The sequence below is a fragment of the Pongo pygmaeus genome, chromosome 16, assembly GCF_028885625.2.
Source record: "Pongo pygmaeus isolate AG05252 chromosome 16, NHGRI_mPonPyg2-v2.0_pri, whole genome shotgun sequence".
Taxonomy (NCBI): Eukaryota; Metazoa; Chordata; class Mammalia; order Primates; family Hominidae; genus Pongo; species Pongo pygmaeus.
The window spans coordinates 78,851,152-78,872,092 of record NC_072389.2 but is presented as its reverse complement, the minus strand read 5'-3'; the positions used below and the strand labels follow the sequence as shown (position 1 = coordinate 78,872,092).

The 20,941-nt window shown below is 41.3% G+C and overlaps 1 protein-coding gene across 13 annotated transcripts in view; it reads right to left on the bottom strand.

Moving 5' to 3' along the window:
- The window catches only part of NEO1 (neogenin 1), a 254,483-nt gene that overhangs the window by 13,757 nt on the left and 219,785 nt on the right, over positions 1-20,941 (bottom strand). For 7 of the 13 annotated variants that reach the window (XM_063652736.1, XM_054451559.2, XM_054451565.2 and 4 more), the window contains exons 19-25: positions 18,941-19,048; positions 17,499-17,693; positions 16,795-16,827; positions 13,298-13,366; positions 8,389-8,536; positions 2,945-3,183; positions 2,247-2,339 (exon numbers count right to left, since the gene is read on the bottom strand). In XM_063652736.1, the coding sequence (XP_063508806.1) occupies positions 2,247-2,339; positions 2,945-3,183; positions 8,389-8,536; positions 13,298-13,366; positions 16,795-16,827; positions 17,499-17,693; positions 18,941-19,048 (885 nt within the window). The remainder of the gene's footprint in view (positions 1-2,246; positions 2,340-2,944; positions 3,184-8,388; positions 8,537-13,297; positions 13,367-16,794; positions 16,828-17,498; positions 17,694-18,940; positions 19,049-20,941) is intronic. The other 6 variants (XM_054451560.2, XM_054451566.2, XM_054451563.2 and 3 more) reach the window with 1 other exon arrangement.

Genomic DNA, 20,941 nt, shown 5'->3' with positions numbered 1-20,941 from the left:
GATCTTATGGTTGCAGGTTTTTAAAAGATTCCACTTACCAACCCAACTGTTAAGGCACAAATTAAATAATATTGTATATTGGTGCAAACTCCTTCCCCAACATCAAAAAAAGAAGAATGATATCAACTGGACAACATATCTTTTTTACTTAACATATTTAAAAGTAATACATCTAGAAATAAAGACAGTAAAATTTTACAAGTTTTCAAAATAAGCCAGTTCAGGTAGGAACTCAAGTCTTACACCAAACAAACAAATAAACAGTAGTGCTAGCATCTTCTTGATCAATCAGAAGCAACTGGGATGGATTAATTTACTCTTCTTGGGCATTTGTATCTTTAAACCTGGGAACCCCATCCAGGGCACCTCTTTTAAGGGGAAACCATGGTTTTCCCCCGCATGCTTCCAAGTCCAGGCTTTTCTTTCCATGAAGGACCACAAGCATAAGCTACTTTGAGCTGAAATTACCTATTAACAAATAGGGTATTACTCTTTCAAAGATGGTTTTTGTAATCCAGTGTCTTACATGTTTGTGTATAGTGAGTGTTTGTGGGAGAGGGAAGGCGTGTGCAGACATCCACATGCTTGAAGCTTCCACCAAGAGGTTGGGGATTTGAGGAACTTTTCCAAGTGCACGACGTCATGCTGTACCTCGTTGCATGTATGATATTCATGGCTATTAAGTCTCATCATTTGTTGACAGATGGCTGAGAATTCCCTCAACTGCAAGCCCCACTGTGCTAGCTAGTCTGAAAGGCTTCACTTCCTTGAAAACAGTGACGAGAGAGGACACGGTAGTTTGAAAGAATCGGTTTGTCCCACTGCTTTCTGGTTTAATCATGATATTTATTTTGAATTTCAACTATTATTAAAAGAGGCTCGGAAACCTTTATGCTTATCGAAGTGAGGCATGAATCAAGAATGAAAAATGTTGTTTAAAAAATTCTGGCTGGGCAGACGTGGTGGCTCAGGTCTGTAATCCCAGCACTTTGGGAGGCCGAGTTGGGTGGATCACCTGAGGTCAGGAGTTTGAGACCAGCCTGGCCAATATAGTGAAACCCCGTGTCTACAAAAAACTAGCCAGGTGTGGTGGCGAGCACCTGTAATCCCAGCTACTTGGGAGGCTGAGGCAGGAGAATTGCTTGAACCTGGGAGGTGGAGGCTGCAGTGAGCTGAGATCATGCCACTGCACTCCAGCCTTGGCGACAGAGCAAGATTCTGACTCTGTCTCAAAAAAAAAAAAAAATTCCATACAGTAAAACCTAAAGCTATTCTAAAATATAAAGTCTACTAATTTTATTTTTAAATTTTATTATTTTAATTAATTAATTTAGAGACTGGCTCTTGGCTCTGTTGCCCAAGCTGGAGTGCAATGGTGCAAAATCATAGCTCAATGCAACCTTAAATGCTGGGTTCAAGTAATCCTTCCACCTCAGCCTCCTGGGTAGCCTCAGCCTCTTAGGTAGCTGGGACTACAGGTTGTGTGCCACGATGCCTGGCTTTATTTTTTTTATTTTTTTTGAGACGGAGTCTCACTCTGTCACCCAGGCTGGAGTGCAACAGCACGATCTTGGCTCACTGCAACCTCTGCTTCCCAGGTTCAAGCGATTCTCATGCCTCAGCCACCTGAGTAGCTGGGATTATAGGCATGTACCACCACACCTGGCTAATTTTTGTCATGACTAATTTTTAATTTTATTTTTTTTGGTAGAGATGGGGTCCCATTACATTACCCAGGCTGGTCTAGAACTCCTGGCCTCCAGCAATCCTCCCACCTTGGTCTCCCAAAACACTAGGATTATAGGTGTGGGCCATCTTGCTTGGCCTTCAAATCTATTAATTAAAAAAATAAATTCCATAGATGCTCATCAGCACTGGTGTCAGGAAGCATAATGAAAACTTGTAACATCAGGCCATCCTTAGCTCTAGTCTGGAGGGAAGCCTTCCCATCTCTCCCATAGAGATATGATGCACTTTTAGGGAGACTAGTTACTCCCCTATTCCTGGGAATCTGGAGACATTGGCTTTTCAGCTTATTTATCATAAACATAATGACGCTAGCCTCAAGAATAATGTTTGGTGCAAAATATGGCAAGTGTTTGGTACTTCCTCCTTCAAGGTTTGTCAAAGCTTTGGTAGATTATCTTTGTGTCAGAATCAAGTGAAGTCAAAAGATTATTCATAGTTGTTCCCCTACATGACTGAACAGATTGGTAGCACTGAGGAAAAAAGATGCTTCTACTTACGCTGGGGTGGCTGGGAGTCAAAGGGCATCATCATTTTTGGTCTCATTCCCCGCCTTCCAGCCAGTGTAGACATGCTGTCCTCTGACTCATGCCCTAGATGTTAATTTAAATGTGGAGGTTAGTTACCAGCATGTGCCCTACGCCACTGAGCAGCCTCAACAGTAAAACATTTCTAGTAGGGGATTCAGAATTCACAAACAACATAATGGGAACAAGACATTTCTGTAAGAAGTGAAATAAAGAGGAAAATGATCATTACAGCATTACAAGAGTTCCTGCTGAATCAATGTGGATGTCACAATGCTGCCCACCATACTTCACAGGGTGTCTGTAAGAGCCTCCAGACCAAGAACGTTCTGAATACCACAATGCAAGCTGGAAGCCAGCTGAAGACACAGAATGAAATGCACAGACATGGGCTAGCTACCCTCAAATGCTTGAATATCACGCTGCTGAAGCCTGATGAGAGACCTAAAAGATCTGCAAGATTATTTCGTATGGGTTACAGAACCTCTCTCCCACAAGAAGCTAGGTATTCTTCATCATATGTTCCCAAATCTTATCACACACATTTCTCTAAATCTGATTTCATATAGGAATTGCCAAATGAAGGCAAGCTCAGGGAAAAAAAAAAAAAAAAGATTTAAATGAAAATAGTTTCCTAACATTTGAGAAAAAACCTGCACTTAAAATGGTACCTCTGTATGAATTTCGCCTTTGATGGATATTGCTGTCCATGGAGTTGTCAACTGGTGTGATATCTTGAGAGTTGCGAGGAATTGGAGTATCAGTCATGATGGGGTTTGGGTCTGGAGACTTATCAATAGGTTTCAGCTCCAGTCTCTCATGATGGATCCAGAGATCTGGAGGTTTCACATCTTTGGAATTCCCTTTGTACTTATGAGAGCCATTCACTGATTTGCAGGCAGCTCGTTTCCTAGGCACGAAGTTCAGAGGAGCTTTTAAAAGTAACTCATTTGAACGTATTCGTCAAAAGCCTTGAGTGATTAAAACTTCCTTTCTGAGAGATGTTTCAAGCAAAGGCAAAAACTAAAAACATACCTCCTGCCCCCAACAACAACAACAACAACAACGAGAAGAAGTTTGCTCCTGGGGAGAGTAAATGTATCTCTATTTTGTCCACACATATTTAGAGATACTTACCAGGGTCTTTATGTTTGAATCCTGCCTTGTGACTAATTTTTTTGACTGTTAAAAGATTAAGATAGCATTTTTCATTACATAATCTCTAAACCAGAAGGTTCATCCACAAGTTTCCAATTAGAGCAATGTAGAAACATAACAATGGAGTAGAGGGAAAGTCTATGGCTTATAAAGGAGGGAGGCAAAAACTTTTTTTATTTTTTATTTTTTTTGAGATGGAGTTTTGCTCTTGTCACCCAGGCTAGAGTGTAATGGCGCGATCTTGGCTCATTGCAACCTGGCCTCCTGGGTTCAAGAGATTCTCCTGCCTCAGCTTCCCGAGTAGCTGGGATTACAGGCGTCCGCCACCACACCCAGCTAATTTTTGTGTTTTTAGTAGAGACAGGGTTTCACCATGTTGGCCAGGCTGTTCTCAAATTCCTGAACTCAGGTGATCTGCCGCCTTGGCCTCCCAAAGTGCTGGGATTACAGGCGTGAGCCACTGTACCTGGCCGGAACAACTTCGAAGACTGCCAAACTAGGACTACCAACTAGGTGGAGTCAAGAATGGAGACAACAATGTCTACTTCTTTGTGTTTTAGCTTCTCCATTCACTCTCTTACTTACCCCTAATGAGGACATACTGGGTACCCAGTATATGCCAGACCCTGTGCTAGACTGCTGTGCCCTCAGAATTTTTGGTAAAGTGAGGAATACAGATGTTGAACTATTATTTTAAAATGTTCTGAGCTTACCGAAATGTCAAGTGTTAGAGTAACTTCTTAACAGTTGGACTTAAGCTGAACAGGAAAAACCTAGAGGAGGAAGCGACATTTAAGCTAAGACCTAAAGGGAACAGAAAGTGCATTCCAGGTGGTGAAATCAGCTTATGTCAAAATCCTAAAGCAGAGTGCAATGCCCTGGTGGTATATTAGAAGGATTTTAAGAAATCCTGAGTGGTGGGGACATACTGAACCCTGCAGAGAATGATGTGAAATAATACTAGAAAGAAAGGTAGTCAGGGACCAGATCATAAAGAGCTTTTAGGGCAATGCTAAGAGTCTGAACTTCCCTTTGTGAGTAATGAGAAACCATTAAATGGTCTTAAGCAAGAGAGTAAGGAGAACACTTTTGAGTTAAAACTTTATACCAGCTGTGATGTGAAGAATGGCTCTGTGGGGTTGGGGATAGAAGAGGAGACCAGCTAGGATACTACTGCAATCTCAGCCATAACTGATGGCATGGGACAGTGGGAGTAGAGGCAAGAGGCAGATTTGAAAGTTATTCGGGAGGCAGACATGACAGGTCTTGGTAAATAAATGGATGTAGGGTGAGGTGGGAGTAAAGAAGAAAGAGGAGTACAGGATGATGCTAAGGTTTCTGGTTTAAGCCACTTAATACTGGGAATAAAGGAGCAGAAGCGGGTTTGCTTGAAAAGATGATGAATTCTGCTCTGGACATGCTGAATTTGAAATGTCTCTGAGACATTCAAGAGGAAATGTAGAAGAGGCAACTGGGTGTGCAAGTCTGATACTCAGAGGAGGGAGGCCTTGGCTGGAGACAGAAATACAAGAGTAGCTGGAATGCTGAAGCCACGGGAGCAGATGAGATCACTTGGGGAGAACACAGAAGGAGAAGAGAGTAAGTCCAGGCCCAGGCCCCGAGGAATGTCTGTATTTGATGGCTAGGTAGACAGGAGGACCTATGAAAACAAAAACAAAAACAAAACAAAACATGCTGTCATGGATATAAAAGAAGAAAATGTTTCCAGAAGGAAGGAACAGTTAACTGTGTGAAATGTTGCTGAGAGACTAAGATGAGAACTGAAAAATGTTCTTTGGCTTTAGCAATACGGAGGTCGCTGGTGATCTCCACAAAAGCAATTCTGGTGAAGTGGTAGGGGCAGAATAAAGATTAGAAAGGGCTGGTGCATGGGTAGGCAGTGAACAGACATAAGAGTATAAGCAAGTAATCAAGGAATTTTGTGATGGAGAAGAAAGGTTTGTAAGCAGCTGGTGAAAAGGACCATACAGAGGGTGGGGGTGGGGATGAGGTTATAATTATAATTATTCCTTAAGCTGGAAGAAGTTAGAGCACACTTAAATACTGAAGAGGCGGCCAATAACGAGTAAGAGGTCAGCTATGCTGGAGAGAGGAATAACAGCAGGTAAAAGGTCTTAGAAAAATGGAAGACAATGAGATTCAGGGGGTAAAGGGTAGAACTGGCTTCAAACAGGGGAAGTACACTTAGGAGGGAGGAGGAAACGATGATTACCAGTGGAGAAAGGTGTCAGATTTCATGGCGGTGTGCTGAGGTTGTTCTTATCTGACAGCTTCTGCCTTCTTCATGAAGGAGAAGCCCAGCTTACCTGTTGCCAGTCAGGGGCTAAGGGGGAATGTGCTGAGAACCAACGAGGGTTTAGATTCTCTAAATGCTCTATCAACTTTGAGGTTGTAAGACTCTGTAAACAGCTACCATCTAAATGAACCTCAGGTATTACAGAGGAAGAAAAGTAGTAAGAAAAGCTCGCTTATATTTTTCAACAGTCAATGGAATACTTGCAAAGCAGATAACTGGGGAAGCGGGGGAGGGGAAAATCCTGTGAAGATCTGATATGATGATTTTCAACAAAGGGACCCAAATCTGTAGGACGTGCCAATACAGAGAATAGAGCCTATTATCAACTCATCTTCTTACTTTCAATCTGAAGACTGAGTACCTTATTTGGGAGGCTGAGGTGGGCAGATCACTTGAGGTCAGGAGTTTGACATCAGCCTGGCCAACATGGTGAAACCCTGTCTCTACTAAAAACACAAAAATTAGCCGGGCATGGTGGCACATGCCTGTAATCCCAGCTACTTGGGAGGCTGAGGCAGGAGAATCACTTGAACCCAGGAGGTGCAGGTTGCAGTGAGCTGAGATTGTTCCACTGCACTCCAGCCTGGGTGACAGACCAAAATCCTGTCTAAAAAAAAATTTACTTTGAATTTGAAGTCTTCCAAAGCACTAAGGAATTCTGTCATTCTGGTCTTCAAATTATTTTAATAAAAGAAAAATAAAGATCCCAGTATTTCTAAAACTGATATAAAATCAAGTTCATAAAGATAGATAAATGTTAAACGCCAAATAAAGAGGCTTGAAGAAAAGTTCTAGAGTAGAAAAAAAAACGTAGTCTTTGAGGCTTTAAAAATAATAGTTTTCCACTATTAAAAGTAGACAGGGCCGGGTGCAGTGGCTCACACCTGTAATCCCAGCACTTTGGGAGGCCGAGGCGGGTGGATCATTTGAGGTCGGGAATTCGAGACCAGCCTGGCCAACATGGTGAAACCCCATCTCTACTTAAAAAATACAAAAATTAGCCAGGCATGGTGGTGGGTGCCTGTAATCCCAGCTACTTGGGAGGCTGAGGCAGGAGAATCGCTTGAATCCAGGAGGCAGAGGTTGCAGTGAGCCGAGAATGTGTCACTGCATTCCAGCCTGGGCAACAGAGAGAGACACCATCTCAAAAGAAAAAAAAAAAAAAAAAAAAAGGAAGAGCTATAAGAGGCAGTGGTCAGAAGGATTATAAAAGAAGCCTCCATTTTTCTTGGAAAAGTGATACAGTACAAGCTATGGAAAGCTATTTTGTTTGGGCAAAAGAAAGAGAGATTTAAAATATCACATAACCTACAAAAAATGACATAAAGTCATTACCAGTAGCAGTTACAGGGTGGCCTGTACTTGCCCTGTACAGTGAAAATGAACAAATTTATGATTATTAAATACATGCATTCTTGCCTTGGGCAGATCAAGTCTGCATGGATAATCACATAAACATGAATTTCTCTTTCTCTAGTGGAGCAACACCCCCATCTTATGATCTTTCAAGATATTGCAACTAAAGTCATTTTATTATACACATTATGGTATTGCTATTAGGAATAACTCAGGAATCTCCTTTTTTTTTTCTATCTGTTTTGCTAACCAGATATCTGAGTTGAATGTAATTTAGGATCAAGGATTCTTTCAAGTGTAGGAGTGTATGGTATTAGCAAGCACTACATAACTGAGCCCCCTTGCTATCTGCACTTAGACCATTAGCCACAACCCTCAAAATCCCAGAGGAGTTCAAGGGTAGCAGCCATTTAGCCTCTCTGAAAAACTCATAAATTGATTATCAATGATCCTTTCCTGTTCTTTAAAGCAATCCTACCCCCACCACCAACTCTACACTTGGTAGCAATTCTTTAAAAATATTCTTAAACTTAGATTTAGAATGACAGGCCTATGGTCTTCTTCCAACTGGGCTGGCGTTTGTGCTGTGACACAGCCTGTAAGAATGTCCACAGACTCCTGGGCATCGGGTTCACCGTGGGCATGTACAGATGGTGCTCCAAAGGGGGTGACCAGCAATGCCAGACACTTTCTACTTTCCTCATCACATCTATTCTCTAGTTGGCTCTCTGACCTCAGAGGTTGAGCTAAATTAACTATTACTTGGCAATCCTGCTGGGTTTCCTGGCTTCCAGCTGGGTATAGCTAATACTTGACACTGGCAAGAGGCTGGAGGGTAGGAGGTGTTTCTTTTCCTGCCACTGTCCGCTGGGAGGAGGCTGGCAATGGCTGCATGCCTCTAGCACCCACCTTGCTTTTGTCAGGAAGCCCTCTCCTACTGCTTCAGATTTCTGAAAACAGCGCTCTCCTCTTGCCCTTTCAGGCCCAAGGATGATGGTGTCTTATCATAGCTGCTAGCCTCTGAATATCCCTGCCTAGTTTTCCCTAACCCCACCTATGACTTTGTAAATTATCTCTTTTGAAATCCTTTTAAATGTGTCACCTCTTTTCTGCCAGGACACTGACTGATAAGAGGAACCACTTCCCATTTTCTTTTAAAATATCTGAAATTCCTTTTCATGTATTTTTATGTCTTAACTTTGTGTACCACTCCATATACAGAAGTCACATGGAAGCAAAAGATAAGATGCCAAAAATCTAAGGGGTGCATCTGGGGCTTCTTACTTTTTCTGGTGAGAGGTGGTACGACGGGTACAAAAGACAGCGATAATCACAACCACCACGATGGTGATGACGCCAACAGAAACAATTATGACCAGCAGCATATTACTGTCCAGAGGAGAGGTGGGACTCCCATGAGGGCTGTTACTGCCTGCAGAGGAGAAATGGTATATGTGTTAGGGTTAGAGAATTTAAAACATGCATACTATCAAGCTACAGAACCATTAATATCTCACGTGAACTTCTTGATAACACTCATTGCTCTGCCTTATATAAAAGTGCTGCGTGGACATGGCTCTCTTCTCTAGATGATAAGCTCCTAGACAGCTAAGAGTCTGTCCTATGAACAGTGCTTAGGACAGAGCCTGCTCAAAGATAGTACTTAATTAAAGCTTCTCAAATTGTACTGAACATTCAAGAGCTTTCAAAGGTTGAGATATACTTAGATAAAGACTCTTGCCTCTCTGGTGTCTCATGTGATATATAAACTCATCTTGTAAAGCACCACTTATAAATCATTTAGTTTTCTGGTTTTCAAAACCATTTAAAAATGTTCATTCATACAAAGCGAAAGTTTTCCCCAACAGGCAGATATCTGAGATTATAAAAATTGCATGAAAAGTAAAGTCTGTTTTTATAAATACACAGCCTACGCAGAGTTAATTCTCTTGTTCAACTTCAAGAAAGAGTAGGTCTGAAGTATGCCTTAATTTGACAAATACTGAATGGTTACTATGTGTCAGTCATTGTTCTAGGTACTAAAGGTGCAATGGTGAACAACAAAGATGTGAATGTTTGGCGGGGGGGAATGGGACAAACGATAAATATGAAATTATTAGTTAATAACGAATGGTGTGAAAAAAAGAAAATGAGGGGATATGATACAGAGTGTCTGGGTAGCCAATTTAGATTGAATGGTTAGAAAAAGCTTCTCTGAGAAGATGGCATTTGAGTTCAGATCTGAATAAGAAAGATCCCATCATACAAGGGAAAGGATCCTGAGGCAGGAACAAGCTCTTCTCAAGGAAGAGAAATGCAGCCAGTGTTGTTTAAGCAGAGAGATGCAAGTCAGAAGGAAGGAAGTGAGGAGGAGAAAAGGGATGAGGCTGGAAAAGCTGCAGAGGCTGGACCATTTAGGACCCTGAAGAAGGAAATTCAGATTTTCTTTTTCCTTTTCCTATTATTATTTCCCCATTGCTGAAAGGATGAGCTCTAGGCTTTGTAATCTAGCTGTAAGTCTTACTGTCTTCCATTTCTTGAAACATGTTTCTTTGCTTCCCTACTCATTATTTAAGTTATGTATGCTCATATTATAAAATGTGGCAAATCCCACCACACATGTCTAACCACCATGGATATCCAATCCCTTTCCTTCTAGCTACTCTCTCTCTTAACTTTCTAACAATCAGAGGTGTACAATAATGGGATGAGCTGCCTTGCCAAGTAATGAATCTTTAGTTATTGGAAGTACTTAAGAGGCATCCTGCCAGCGTGGGATGTTGTGGAAGAAGTTCCTACCATCAAAGTATGGCCTGGAATGTGTGTTTAAAAAAAAATCTCTTGGCCGGGTGCGGTGGCTCACGCCTGTAATCCCAGCACTTTGGGAGGCCGAGGCGGCTGGATCACGAGGTCAGAAGATCGAGACCATCCTGGCTAACATGGTGAAACCTTGTCTCTAATAAAAAATACAAAAAAATTAGCCGGGCGTGGTGGCGGTGCCTGTAGTCCCAGCTACTCAGGAGGCTGAGGCAGGAGAATGGCGCGAACCCGGGAGGCGGAGCTTGCAGTGAGCCGAGATCGTGCCATGCACTCCAGCCTGGGCGACAGAGCAAGACTCCGTCTAGGGGGGAAAAAAATCTCCTGAAGTGGTTCTCCTAACAACCTGGCTTATAAATTTATGCGTTTTTTTGTTTGTTTTTTTTTTGAGTCTCGCTCTGTTGTCCAGGCTGGAGTACAGTGGCACAATCTCCGCTCACTGCAAGCTCTGCTCCTCGGGTTCATGCCATTCTCCTGCCTCAGCCTCCCGAGTAGCTGGGGCTACAGGCGCCCGCCACCACGCCCGGCTAATTTTTTTTGTGTTTCACAGTAGAGACGGGGTTTCACAGTGTTTGCCAGGATGGTCTCGATCTCCTGACCTTGGGATCTGCCTGCCTCAGCCTCCCAAAGTGCTGGGATTACAGGCATGAGCCACCGTGCCCGGCCCAAATTTATGTTCTAATCCAAATTTACAGTCATTGTGGGAATCCCTTCCACAATGCCGGATTAACTGACCCTCCAACTTTGCTTCTTTCATTTTACAGACTACATCTAAGTACAGTGCTATATCTGGGGCTGATTTAGAAGGGATTAAGAGCCTATTCTACATTTGGTTCAATCATTTTTATCTTTCATTTATGAGAAAAAGGTAAGCAGACAGACAACTTAAACTGTACATACTGACCTTCAATAAAATAATGTTTTTATATTTGGGAAAGACCATGGTACTGGGGCCATTAAAATGGACCATACTGTTCATATTAGAGTAGGGCTTTCCATAACACTGTTATTAACAGCAGTGCTGAACTACAGGGTTGGGTACTTGGTAGGACAGGCATTGCAAATTAGAGGCTGGGGAGCTGAAGTATGGGAGGCAGGCAGAGGTTCTTTCCTGCATTTCACTGACAAATTCTCATTTACTCACATCTGACCTCTTGCGGATGAGCTGGACAAAAGCTTTCTTCTAAGATACAGCAAGAGTGAGCTGCCAAAGAACAGTCCTACCAGGGACAATATATATGCCATTTCTTTATGCCTCATCTGGACTACTATAACAGCTTCCTTTTTTTTTGAGATGGAATCTCACTCTGCTGCCCAGGCTGGAGTGCAGTGGCGTGACCTCGGCTCACTGCAACCTCTGCCTCCCGGGTTCAAGTGATTCTTCTGCTTCAGCCTCCTGAGTAGCTGGGATTACACATGCATACCACCACGCCTGGCCTGTAACAGCTCCCTAACCCCTCTTCCCTGACTTTATACTCTTAGCCCCCAACTGATTCTTCACTGCTATCAGAGTAATAACAGTTGATAATAAAAGATGGATGTCATAGTGTACCAGTGGTGTCAGATATTTCACATGTTATTTGTAGGATAAAGCTCATATTTCTTAGCACTGGTACTTGAGTTTTTGACAGGCTGATTCCAACCTGCATTTTCAACTCAATCTCTACCCTTTCTCTATGCAGTGTGACCCCTGGAGAGAGCAGGCTGTTTTATTAATATATTGCCATGCCTCTGCACACGCTGATATTGCTTCCTGGAATGTCCAATCCCTTTCTTGACATTTAGCAATCTTCTAGCACCCTTGAAGATCCGGGTTAGATGGCACCTCTTCTAGGAAGCTTTCCCTTTATCAGGTAGTTTGTTACTCACTCCTCTTGCTCCCACAGCTTGTCACATAGAACCTGCATCTTTAAAAACGTGCACGCGGGCCCCGGGCGTGGTGGCTCACGCCTGTAATCCCAGCACTTTGGGAGGCCGAGATGGGCGGATCACCTGAGATCAGGAGATCAAGACTAGTCTGGCCAACATGGTGAAACCCCGTCTCTACTAAAAACAAAAATTAGCTGGGCGTGGTGGTGGGCGCCTGTAATCCCAGCTACTCAGGAGGCTGAGGCAGGAGAATCGCTTGAACCCGGGAGGTGGAGGTTGCAGTGAACCAAGATCATGCCACTGCACTCCAGCCTGGGTGACAGAGCGAGACTCCATCTCAAAAAAAAAAACAAAAAACAAAAAACAAAAACCAAAAAAACATGCATGCATGAGTGAATACATAAATGAAAGAAAGACAAAGGAGTAATTACTTTCCTCACAGCCTTAAAAATTGTACTGTGGACACAATATAAATGTCACATACACATGGAGAAGAAGAAACTCATAAACAGAGTCCTAGAACCTGAAGCATAATTATTTCTGAAGGATGTTAAGTTTGTCTGGTTCTTTTAAGGCTGATTTCATTAAAGTCTGGGCAGTTCCACTTTTGATTTAAACAGATAGCTGGAGATTAAGACATCATCGTATTCCTACAATTAGACTATGAGTTACTAGAGGACAGGCGTTTCTCTCATATGTCTCTCTCTTCCACATGTGAAGAGACAGTAAGGGTCATTCCTAGTAACTACTTCTGTGGACACTTTGCCACTCTAGGTTCCCATGTCTGGTACAGGACCCACTGCTTTTTTAGGCTGAATGTGACAGTGGGAAAAGCACAATCAGAAATGAGAAGCCCTGGGTTTTGGTCCTGAGATTGCCATAATTAGCACGTGGCCCCAGGCACATTACTTCTCCACTGAGTTTCTGAATGTGTTAAATGAGAATAATGGTATCTGTTCCCCTGCTTCACCATGTTGTAAGAATCAATTGTGACTTCATGTGTGAAAGTAGCTTATATATGGTGAAGCTCTGTAAAGACGGGGGTGTCATCATTAAATTAGAAGGCACCAGCTCTCAGGATGGCTAGGAGAGTGGAAGAATTTTCTAGAATTGCTAAACTAAAAACACTGCAGTAAGTAGTAGCATTGGAAGAACTTAATGATTCTAAAAGCATTTGTTTGGCTTGTTTTGGATGGTGGCTAATCCCACCAGAGGGTTTATTTTTGAAAGCGAAACTCTAACTCTTTTCTAGAGGCAGTAGGCAACAGGATGAACAAATTGTTTAGGAATTAATCTTAAGTTGGATAACTGGGGAAACAATTTTATTTATGGGTCCTACGACGCATGGGCTTGGAGTAATTTGGCAAACACTTAAATCTAGTAATAAAAGAAAACAGGTTAATATGCTACAACCCACCACACACAAGCTATAAAGGACATTTCAAAAATTTAAGCAAAACTGCTTCATGTCCATAGTAAGCAAAAAATGCCATGGGAAGGGCTTTACCGCTCATTGGAGGTTTGTAGTCGGATCCTAGGTCTGGCAGCCGGCTTCCTTTCCCTCCAGACCCTGAGGCTAAAGGAGAAGAAATCATGTCAATAATGACCCCGCACATTTGGCGTGACAGTCCACTTCATAGCTAGGGAGTGTTTTAAACAAAAAACACAATTTTTAGTCTATTCTGTCCATGAGAAAATAAAGTAGCACATAAATCACGGGAATCTATAGTCTATGTGTGGAAAGCAAACTAAGGTATAGCTTTCTATGTAATGAGGCATCTGAAAGACTGACACACTTGTCTCACAGCTGTGAGCTGACTGTCACTGCTGTTTAGAAGCTGGGACAGCAGGTGCTATTTCTCTAGCTTAGGAAACAGTTCCCAAAGGATTGCTCAGAGGACTTACAGCAAAAGTAGCTTTTCCTAGAAAAGGAACCAAGGGAACTAATTAGGTTAATGTCTACATTAAAGAACTATACTCTTCCAAGGGACCTGGCTATGTGGATACTAATACCTGACCTAGCAGGTGTTAGTATTGTTTAGATTCTTTTCTCAAATTACAAAGTTGTCCTTCTGAATATAAAGTTACCCTAAGCTAAGCAGGTGCAGGAAGGTAAATGGAAGTTCAAATCAGGTTCTCAGTTCCTGCTCAGTCACCTAAACATTCAGAGACTGAAAAAAAAAACAGTCTTCCTCCTAGTTGCTCAAAAAGACACTGTCTCCTAATCCATCATCAGGGAACATACTAAGTGAGGCTGCTGACCTCAGGCCTAGGACCACCCCAGAAGGAGGCCTCAGAAAGTGCAAATATCAGTTTTTAAAAAAATTCTTATACTTGGCCTTGAATTTTGCTCTTCACATTTATAGGAAAAGCTGCTTGGGAAAAGCAAATACGAGGAACTTTTTCCAATAAAGCAAAGGTGTCAATCTAAGGTTTATACCCAGAAAGCAATATCATACTTCTCCTGAAAAAGAGGTCTGAAAGAATTGCAAAGTAAAAGCTGTTTTATGAAGTTAACTATGAGGCTAATATAGCACATTGTTTAATAGACTGACAGCACTTCCATATTGCCTCCATCATATACAACTGTTTGACTTCGGGCAAGTTATTTATTCTTTTTGGGCCTCAGTTTTCTCATTGTAACACAGGCATAATAATGGTATCCACTTCACAAAGCTGTTGTGAGGATTAAATGGAAATTTAATACCATAAAATATTTTTAATACTGACTGACACATAGTAGATGTTCCACAAATGTTAACTACTCCTATTACAAGCATAAAAAATCTTCACAAAAGAGTATAATCTTCTCTTTACAGAGGCAGAGAGCATGAAGCTTCAAAAACCACTTATAAATCAGAGTTATTTCTACAAATAAAGCCTTACTAGAAATGTATAAACTAGGTGTTTCTGCAAAACATTAGAGCTAATGTCAAGTACTTCTATAAATTATCAGGAGAGAGATATATATATTCGATAAAATGAAAAAATTTAAATCTGAAGTTTGTGTATGCAGTTCATCTAACAGAATAAATCCAGTGACTAAAACAATGCTATGCTTCCAGAAACTGAAAACCTACCAAAAAAAGGTAACAGGAGTTCTTGGATATCCAAAAGGGCATATTCTAGAATTTACTCACAGTCCCTGGCCCTTTTTCAATTGTCCACACTTATTACTTTATCTCCTTACTTCTGATGCCATCATTTCTCCCAAATGACACACACCACAGATTAAGAGTCCAGTTGTTCCTCATATGCTTTTCACTATGACAAAGTCTAGCTGGTGGAGATGGCTTAGCACCTGCAAGGCTCTTCAGGTTTAAGTGTACTTAGTTGACAGCTAGGCTACATTTAAGCCAAACTATCCAGAGCATTGGATTATGTCCATAATTGTCAAAGAACACACATTGCTAACAAACTGGATGGTTTATATTCCTGTATTTCCCAACATTGTTTCTCTTGAATGTAAACTATGAACAAGAAATTCCAAGGATGAACCGAGCACCAAAAATATCAATGAGTAAAGAATTTTAAATACCAGAGGTGTCATGCAGCTAAGAATTGCACTCTGGTTATGGAATCAAGTGAGAAAACAATGAGCCCATTTATATTCTGTGCATATATATATTATGGGTATTTTTATATTCCTGCACTTTCACACAACAGAAAGTATGTTTGCAGTTTCTCCGCTGTACAGCAAAAGACTCACTGAATGCAAACACATTTCCAGAGTGTTTTGGAAAACTTGATACCTCAAGTTCTGACTCTTCCTTGCCATTAGCCAAGATCCAAATAACTTGCACTTCTAATAACTACTCTTAAACCAAGAAAGCAATCATTAAATTTACTTTTAATGTTCATTCTCAGTATGGAAAACATACTAGCATTAGCTGACTTCCTAGAGATAAAAATCACAAAGTATAGCTATCCCTCCACCATGGCAGTTACAGTGTAAAGACTATTGACAGATGGTTTCAAGAATGGTGACATGGAGGCCCCTGTTTCCTAAGTCCCCATTTCAATTATCACTATTATTATTATTTATTTACTTTTTTTTGAGACAGGGTCTCACTCTGTCACCTAGGCAGGAGTGCAGTGGTGTGATCATGACTCACTGCAGCCTCCACCTCCCAGGCTCAAACAATCCTCCCACCTCAGCCTCCGGAGTAGCTGGGACTATAGGTGCGCACCACCATGCCCGGCTAACTTTTTTTTTTTCCTATTTTTTGTAGAGGAGGGGGGTCTCACTTTGTTGCCCAGGCTAGTCTTGAACTCCTGGGCTCAAGTGATCCTCCCACCTTGGCCTCCCAAAGTGCTGGGATTATAGGCCTGAGCCACCGTACCCGGCCTAAGTTTTTATTTCAAATAGTTTTGATCCTCTTTTAATATGATCTTAAATATATGATATATTTAAGGGGAGAAATGAAAAAAGAGCTCTGAATTAAGTTTATGGTAACAGAATAAACAAAGCAGTAATTTAGTTCCAGAGAATCACAACATTTAGTAAGGTAAATTTGTGGATTCTTTGTGGGAAGAGGAAAATAGGGTATTCACTGAATGTGATACAACTTTCCACTTAAAGACACTAATAAAATTCTAGATGCTACAAATATAAACAATTGGTATGATCAAATATGAACAATTGCTACAAATATGAACAATTGGTATGATCGGTCTAATCATGACTTAAATGCCTATCGTTGTCACAGAACTTCAATATCTTAGCACAAAGGATGATCTGATCCACACTTAAGACCAATCTCCTACAGCTGCAGGACCAGTTTACTGGTTCAGTTTTCTTCTGCCAGCCTAGTTAGCTTCTACATAAATTCCCCAGCTTTTCAGAACATGGACTCAACTCTACTTTGGCCAATAAATGTGTGGCTTTTAACACATGGTGCTGATTTTTCAGGAAAAAAAAAAAAAAAAAAAGAAACAAAAACCAAAAGCTAACAATAGGTCACAAAAGAAAGGAAAGAAAAGAGAGGCCATCTACTCATTTACCTTGATCATTAGGCATTTTATCAGAGGAGTCCGCTAACAGGCCAAGCACAGGGGAAGAAAAAACAAGAGCAAGGATCACAAGCTTTGAAGATGGGACAGGCAGAACTTTTTAAAGGAAAAAAATTAAAACCCCCACAAACTTCCAAACAAACTGAAACTTGACTTTAGTACTAACAGAATTTAAATTCATACAGGGCTTCTATAATTCCTTAGATTCAGTCCCCAATTAAATTTTATTAGGCTAGCCTCACTTAGTTCAGTGCTTTATCTTCATTTTCTTATCTAGGGATTTATTTAAAAGGTGCTTTTTAGTCTCTTTTTCTCTGTAACATCCACAAATAAGTCTTTCAGGTTAACAGCCTGCCTGAGTTGAACCATCCATCACAAGAACACACTACTATTTCTCTATATGGGAACCAAAAGAATCACATCTGATCTGACCGGTAAAAACTTTTAGATCACTGCAATTCATCTGCCCCAAATAGCCTGGAGCCAATGTCCTCTTTTATATGATATGTTTAGGCTGGTAACCCAGGGAGCACTGAATTGGTGGTCAATGAGTAGGTGAGGAATCATTCTGGGATAAATCTTCACATCATGGCTCACCAGCTCATCATTAAGACTTCATATATTATCCACAGACTCTATATGCTCAAGTGATAGTGTCAGACACACAACAAAACCCTCAGCTTGGGGAGCATTACCTTTAGGTGTTCTGAATTGGACAGCTTCAGACATGGGTCCCATGCCCTTTGAGTTCCGTGCCTGGATTTTGAAGTAGTATGGTGTGTCAAGAGTTAACTCTTGTATCTGGTGAGTCAGTCTGTTTCCCACAACAGGCTCAATAACCCAGTCATGTATCTCTGCATTCACATCTGTACTGTAATATATGATGTAACCTGTCCAAAAGAATTAATGGGAAAAGAAATCTCACTCCTGCTTTTCCTTTTGCCTTCAGTAAATCAATAAATACCTATTACATCATATGCATATTATAGCATAATATTTGAATAATGTACCCTCAAGGGTCTACAATTAAAATAATGCAGTTTTGAAAACCAGGAATTGCCTGACAGGCTGTTTTAGCTCTTACCAGTGTGATCTCCTAGGAACTCCTGGGCAGAGCCACAGTGAACTGTCACCTGATACTTCCACCAGGGGGCACTTAATTCCCACACTGAGAAGGGAAGCGTCACAACCATGAATCTATCTGACCCACAGCAAAAGGGCACTGCGCTGTTGCCGGTTTTAAAAGACAAAGTAAAATGTAATCTAAGTCAAGTCATGATTCATTCTTTCACAAAAGAGGCAAAGTCAAAACCTAAAAAAATGACATAAAGACCAGGGTGTATGGAAAGAGATTCCTACTGAAAGCAAGAAGCAGGACAGTGCTAAGAAACACTTTCCATTTCCTTAGGCCACCTATTCATACAAAGGAACTTCAGGGCAAACCCCAGTTCCTCAGCACACATCTACATGGGGCAGAGGCGCTAAAGGAAGTAAGAGCAGCTGAACCCTATCAGGCTTCCCTCCCTGACAAGGCTGAGGAAGGCAGAGTGTCCCCTCTACTGTGGAAGGTTTTCCTCTGAAAGTACAAGGAAAAAATTCCAGGTCCCTACAAAGGCCTAGGCCAGTTCACACTTTTAACTCTAAGAGCACAGGTACTTGAAGCAGCAGGTCTCCGGGGGGTGGGGCAAAGGAATTAAATATCTAATGGGCCTTTGTGTGTGTGTGTGTGTGTGGCTTCAGGGTACAAGAGCAGAATCTCTGTTTATTGGGTATCACACTACAGAACCAGGGAGGGGGTATATGGTTCTGAAGCTGTCCATCTAGGCAGAGACAGAGAAGAACAGCTTTTCTAAGGAAAATAAATGTTTACAAAGTCCCACTATAGCCAAAGGCTGTCTAGTGCCTCATATCCCCGGACTGCAGTCAGAACCACCAACAGGCAACCCATTTTATGCCGCTATGGGCGACCAGCACAGCCTCGCCCCAATTTCAAGGACCATCATGACTCACACCTTCCCATAAAATGACCAAGCCAGCCTTCAGACTCCCACTTCTCCCAGCAACAAGGTACTCTCCTGGAATACTCCTGTCAGGCAGGAAGAGGGCACAAAGAAATGCACACTTGATTGCATCTTACCTGTAATTTTGCCATTGGCTTCGGAGGGAGGCTGCCAATTCACAATTATGGTCTTAGGTTTCCCCTCTTTACTCACAACAGTCACATCCTTGGGTGGAGAAGTCGGAACTACAAAATAACAATATTTTTAATAATTTCTGTCCATTTCAAATTAGTTCACTATTTCTTCAACCTTTTCCACTTATAAGGCAAAATAAAGGGCACAAGGCAAAAAAGATAAAGCTTCCGGCTTCAAAGAAATCACAGTTTGTCTATCAAAAGTTCCAACAAAAAGAAGAATATGCAGAGTACCAAAGAGGAAATATCACACTATGAAGATACAGAATTGGCATCTTGGCTGGGAGTCAGGGATAAACAGGATAATTAGGTAGGAAAGTCAAGTGGCATTTGTACCAAGTACCTACTGTATACCAGGTAACGTACACATAGTAGCTCACTTAATATTTGTAGAAAATTTGAAAGGTAGTTATCACCATCTCTGCTTTATGGATCAGGACATCAAAAAATTAGAGAAGTTATGTAATTTGTCCAAGATGACTTTTTCCCTGTCACACTGGACTATTTTGTTAGACTACTGTAAATTGTAAAACAGTTTTCTCTCTCATTTATAGTTGGCTCTCCAAACTAAATATAGCTGTTTTTTTTTTTGAGATGGAGTCTTGCTCTGTCACCCAGGCTGGAGTGCAGTGGCACAATCTCGGCTCATTGCAACCTCCGCCTCCTGGGTTCAAGTGATTCTTATGCCTTACCCTACCGAGTAGCTGGAATTACAGGTGTGCACCACCACATCCGGCTAATTTTTGTATTTTTAGTAGAGATGGGGTTTCGCCATGTTGGCCAGGCTGGTCTTGAACTCTTGGCCTCAGGTGATCCGCCTGCCATGGCCTCCCAAAGCACTGGGATTACAGGTGCGAGCCACCACTCCCAGCCCCAAATATAACTTTTAAAAGCCCTATTTCTTCAAAGAATAGATGATTTACAGATTAATATTTTTCACTATGAGTTTATTCTACAAACATACTGCCAACTATTGAGGTTACAGCTCTTAAGTGAAGCTGTTCGTTTATGCAACAGGACAATATGTTTCCTGTGTTTCCATGTGATAGCTGAAAACTTTTAACACACTAGTAGGAAAATGAGCAAATTAAGCACATCCTTAAATTTACTCAACTCTTCCTAAAATACTAGAATTCTCTTAGTATAAAATGTAAGGAAGCCTGGTGAAACGCAAATATCCTAATGGAAAACACAATCTCATTTGTTAGCTAATGGGTTGGGATTGAAGTAGAAACATTTTCTTAAAATGGTTGGCAAAGAAAGCAAACTCAAGGTCTATTTAAACTTTCATGCCCTGTATTTCTAACTCTTCAAATCCAACCCTTTTCTCTGTACGAAGTCCAACGAACTGTGCAGAAGACAAAAAGACACTGAGGCCAAGCCCAGTTTGTGGAGAATTTATAACTCCATTTTTTCATTATTCATATAGGGGAGAAATAGGAGGCCAAAATAGACAGAGATTTGAAATGGTTATGCATATCCCTAGACTAGGAAAGCCCAGGGGGTAGCAGAAAGGGATGTCTAAAAGTCAGCAAAAACCAAACAGAATCTCAAACCCAGATAGCCTGTTCTCTCTTTAATTTGCTTAGTCATCTTTTCCCTCTCTTGTCCACTTACAAAGACCTTAAGGATTATTTCAGTGGAAGATTTTATAAGACGCTAATTTGCTTGCAAGCAAACTGCAGAGGCAGCTTTGGGGTCACCTAGCAAAGTGTTCAGGCTCCAAGCAAGCATGGCATTGGAACTGCTTGGTCAAGGACAGTTTTCTATCTCAGTTCACCAGTAAAACAGGATTAATGGCAATAATCCCTTACATCTACCCAGTGCTTTGTAATTTATCATGTTTTCCCTGTAGTATCCTGTTATTTGCTAATGTTCTTGTTCAGTAATTAAAAAAACACAACTTGTCAGCTGAAATAGCAAACAGTGAATTTCAAATGTAGT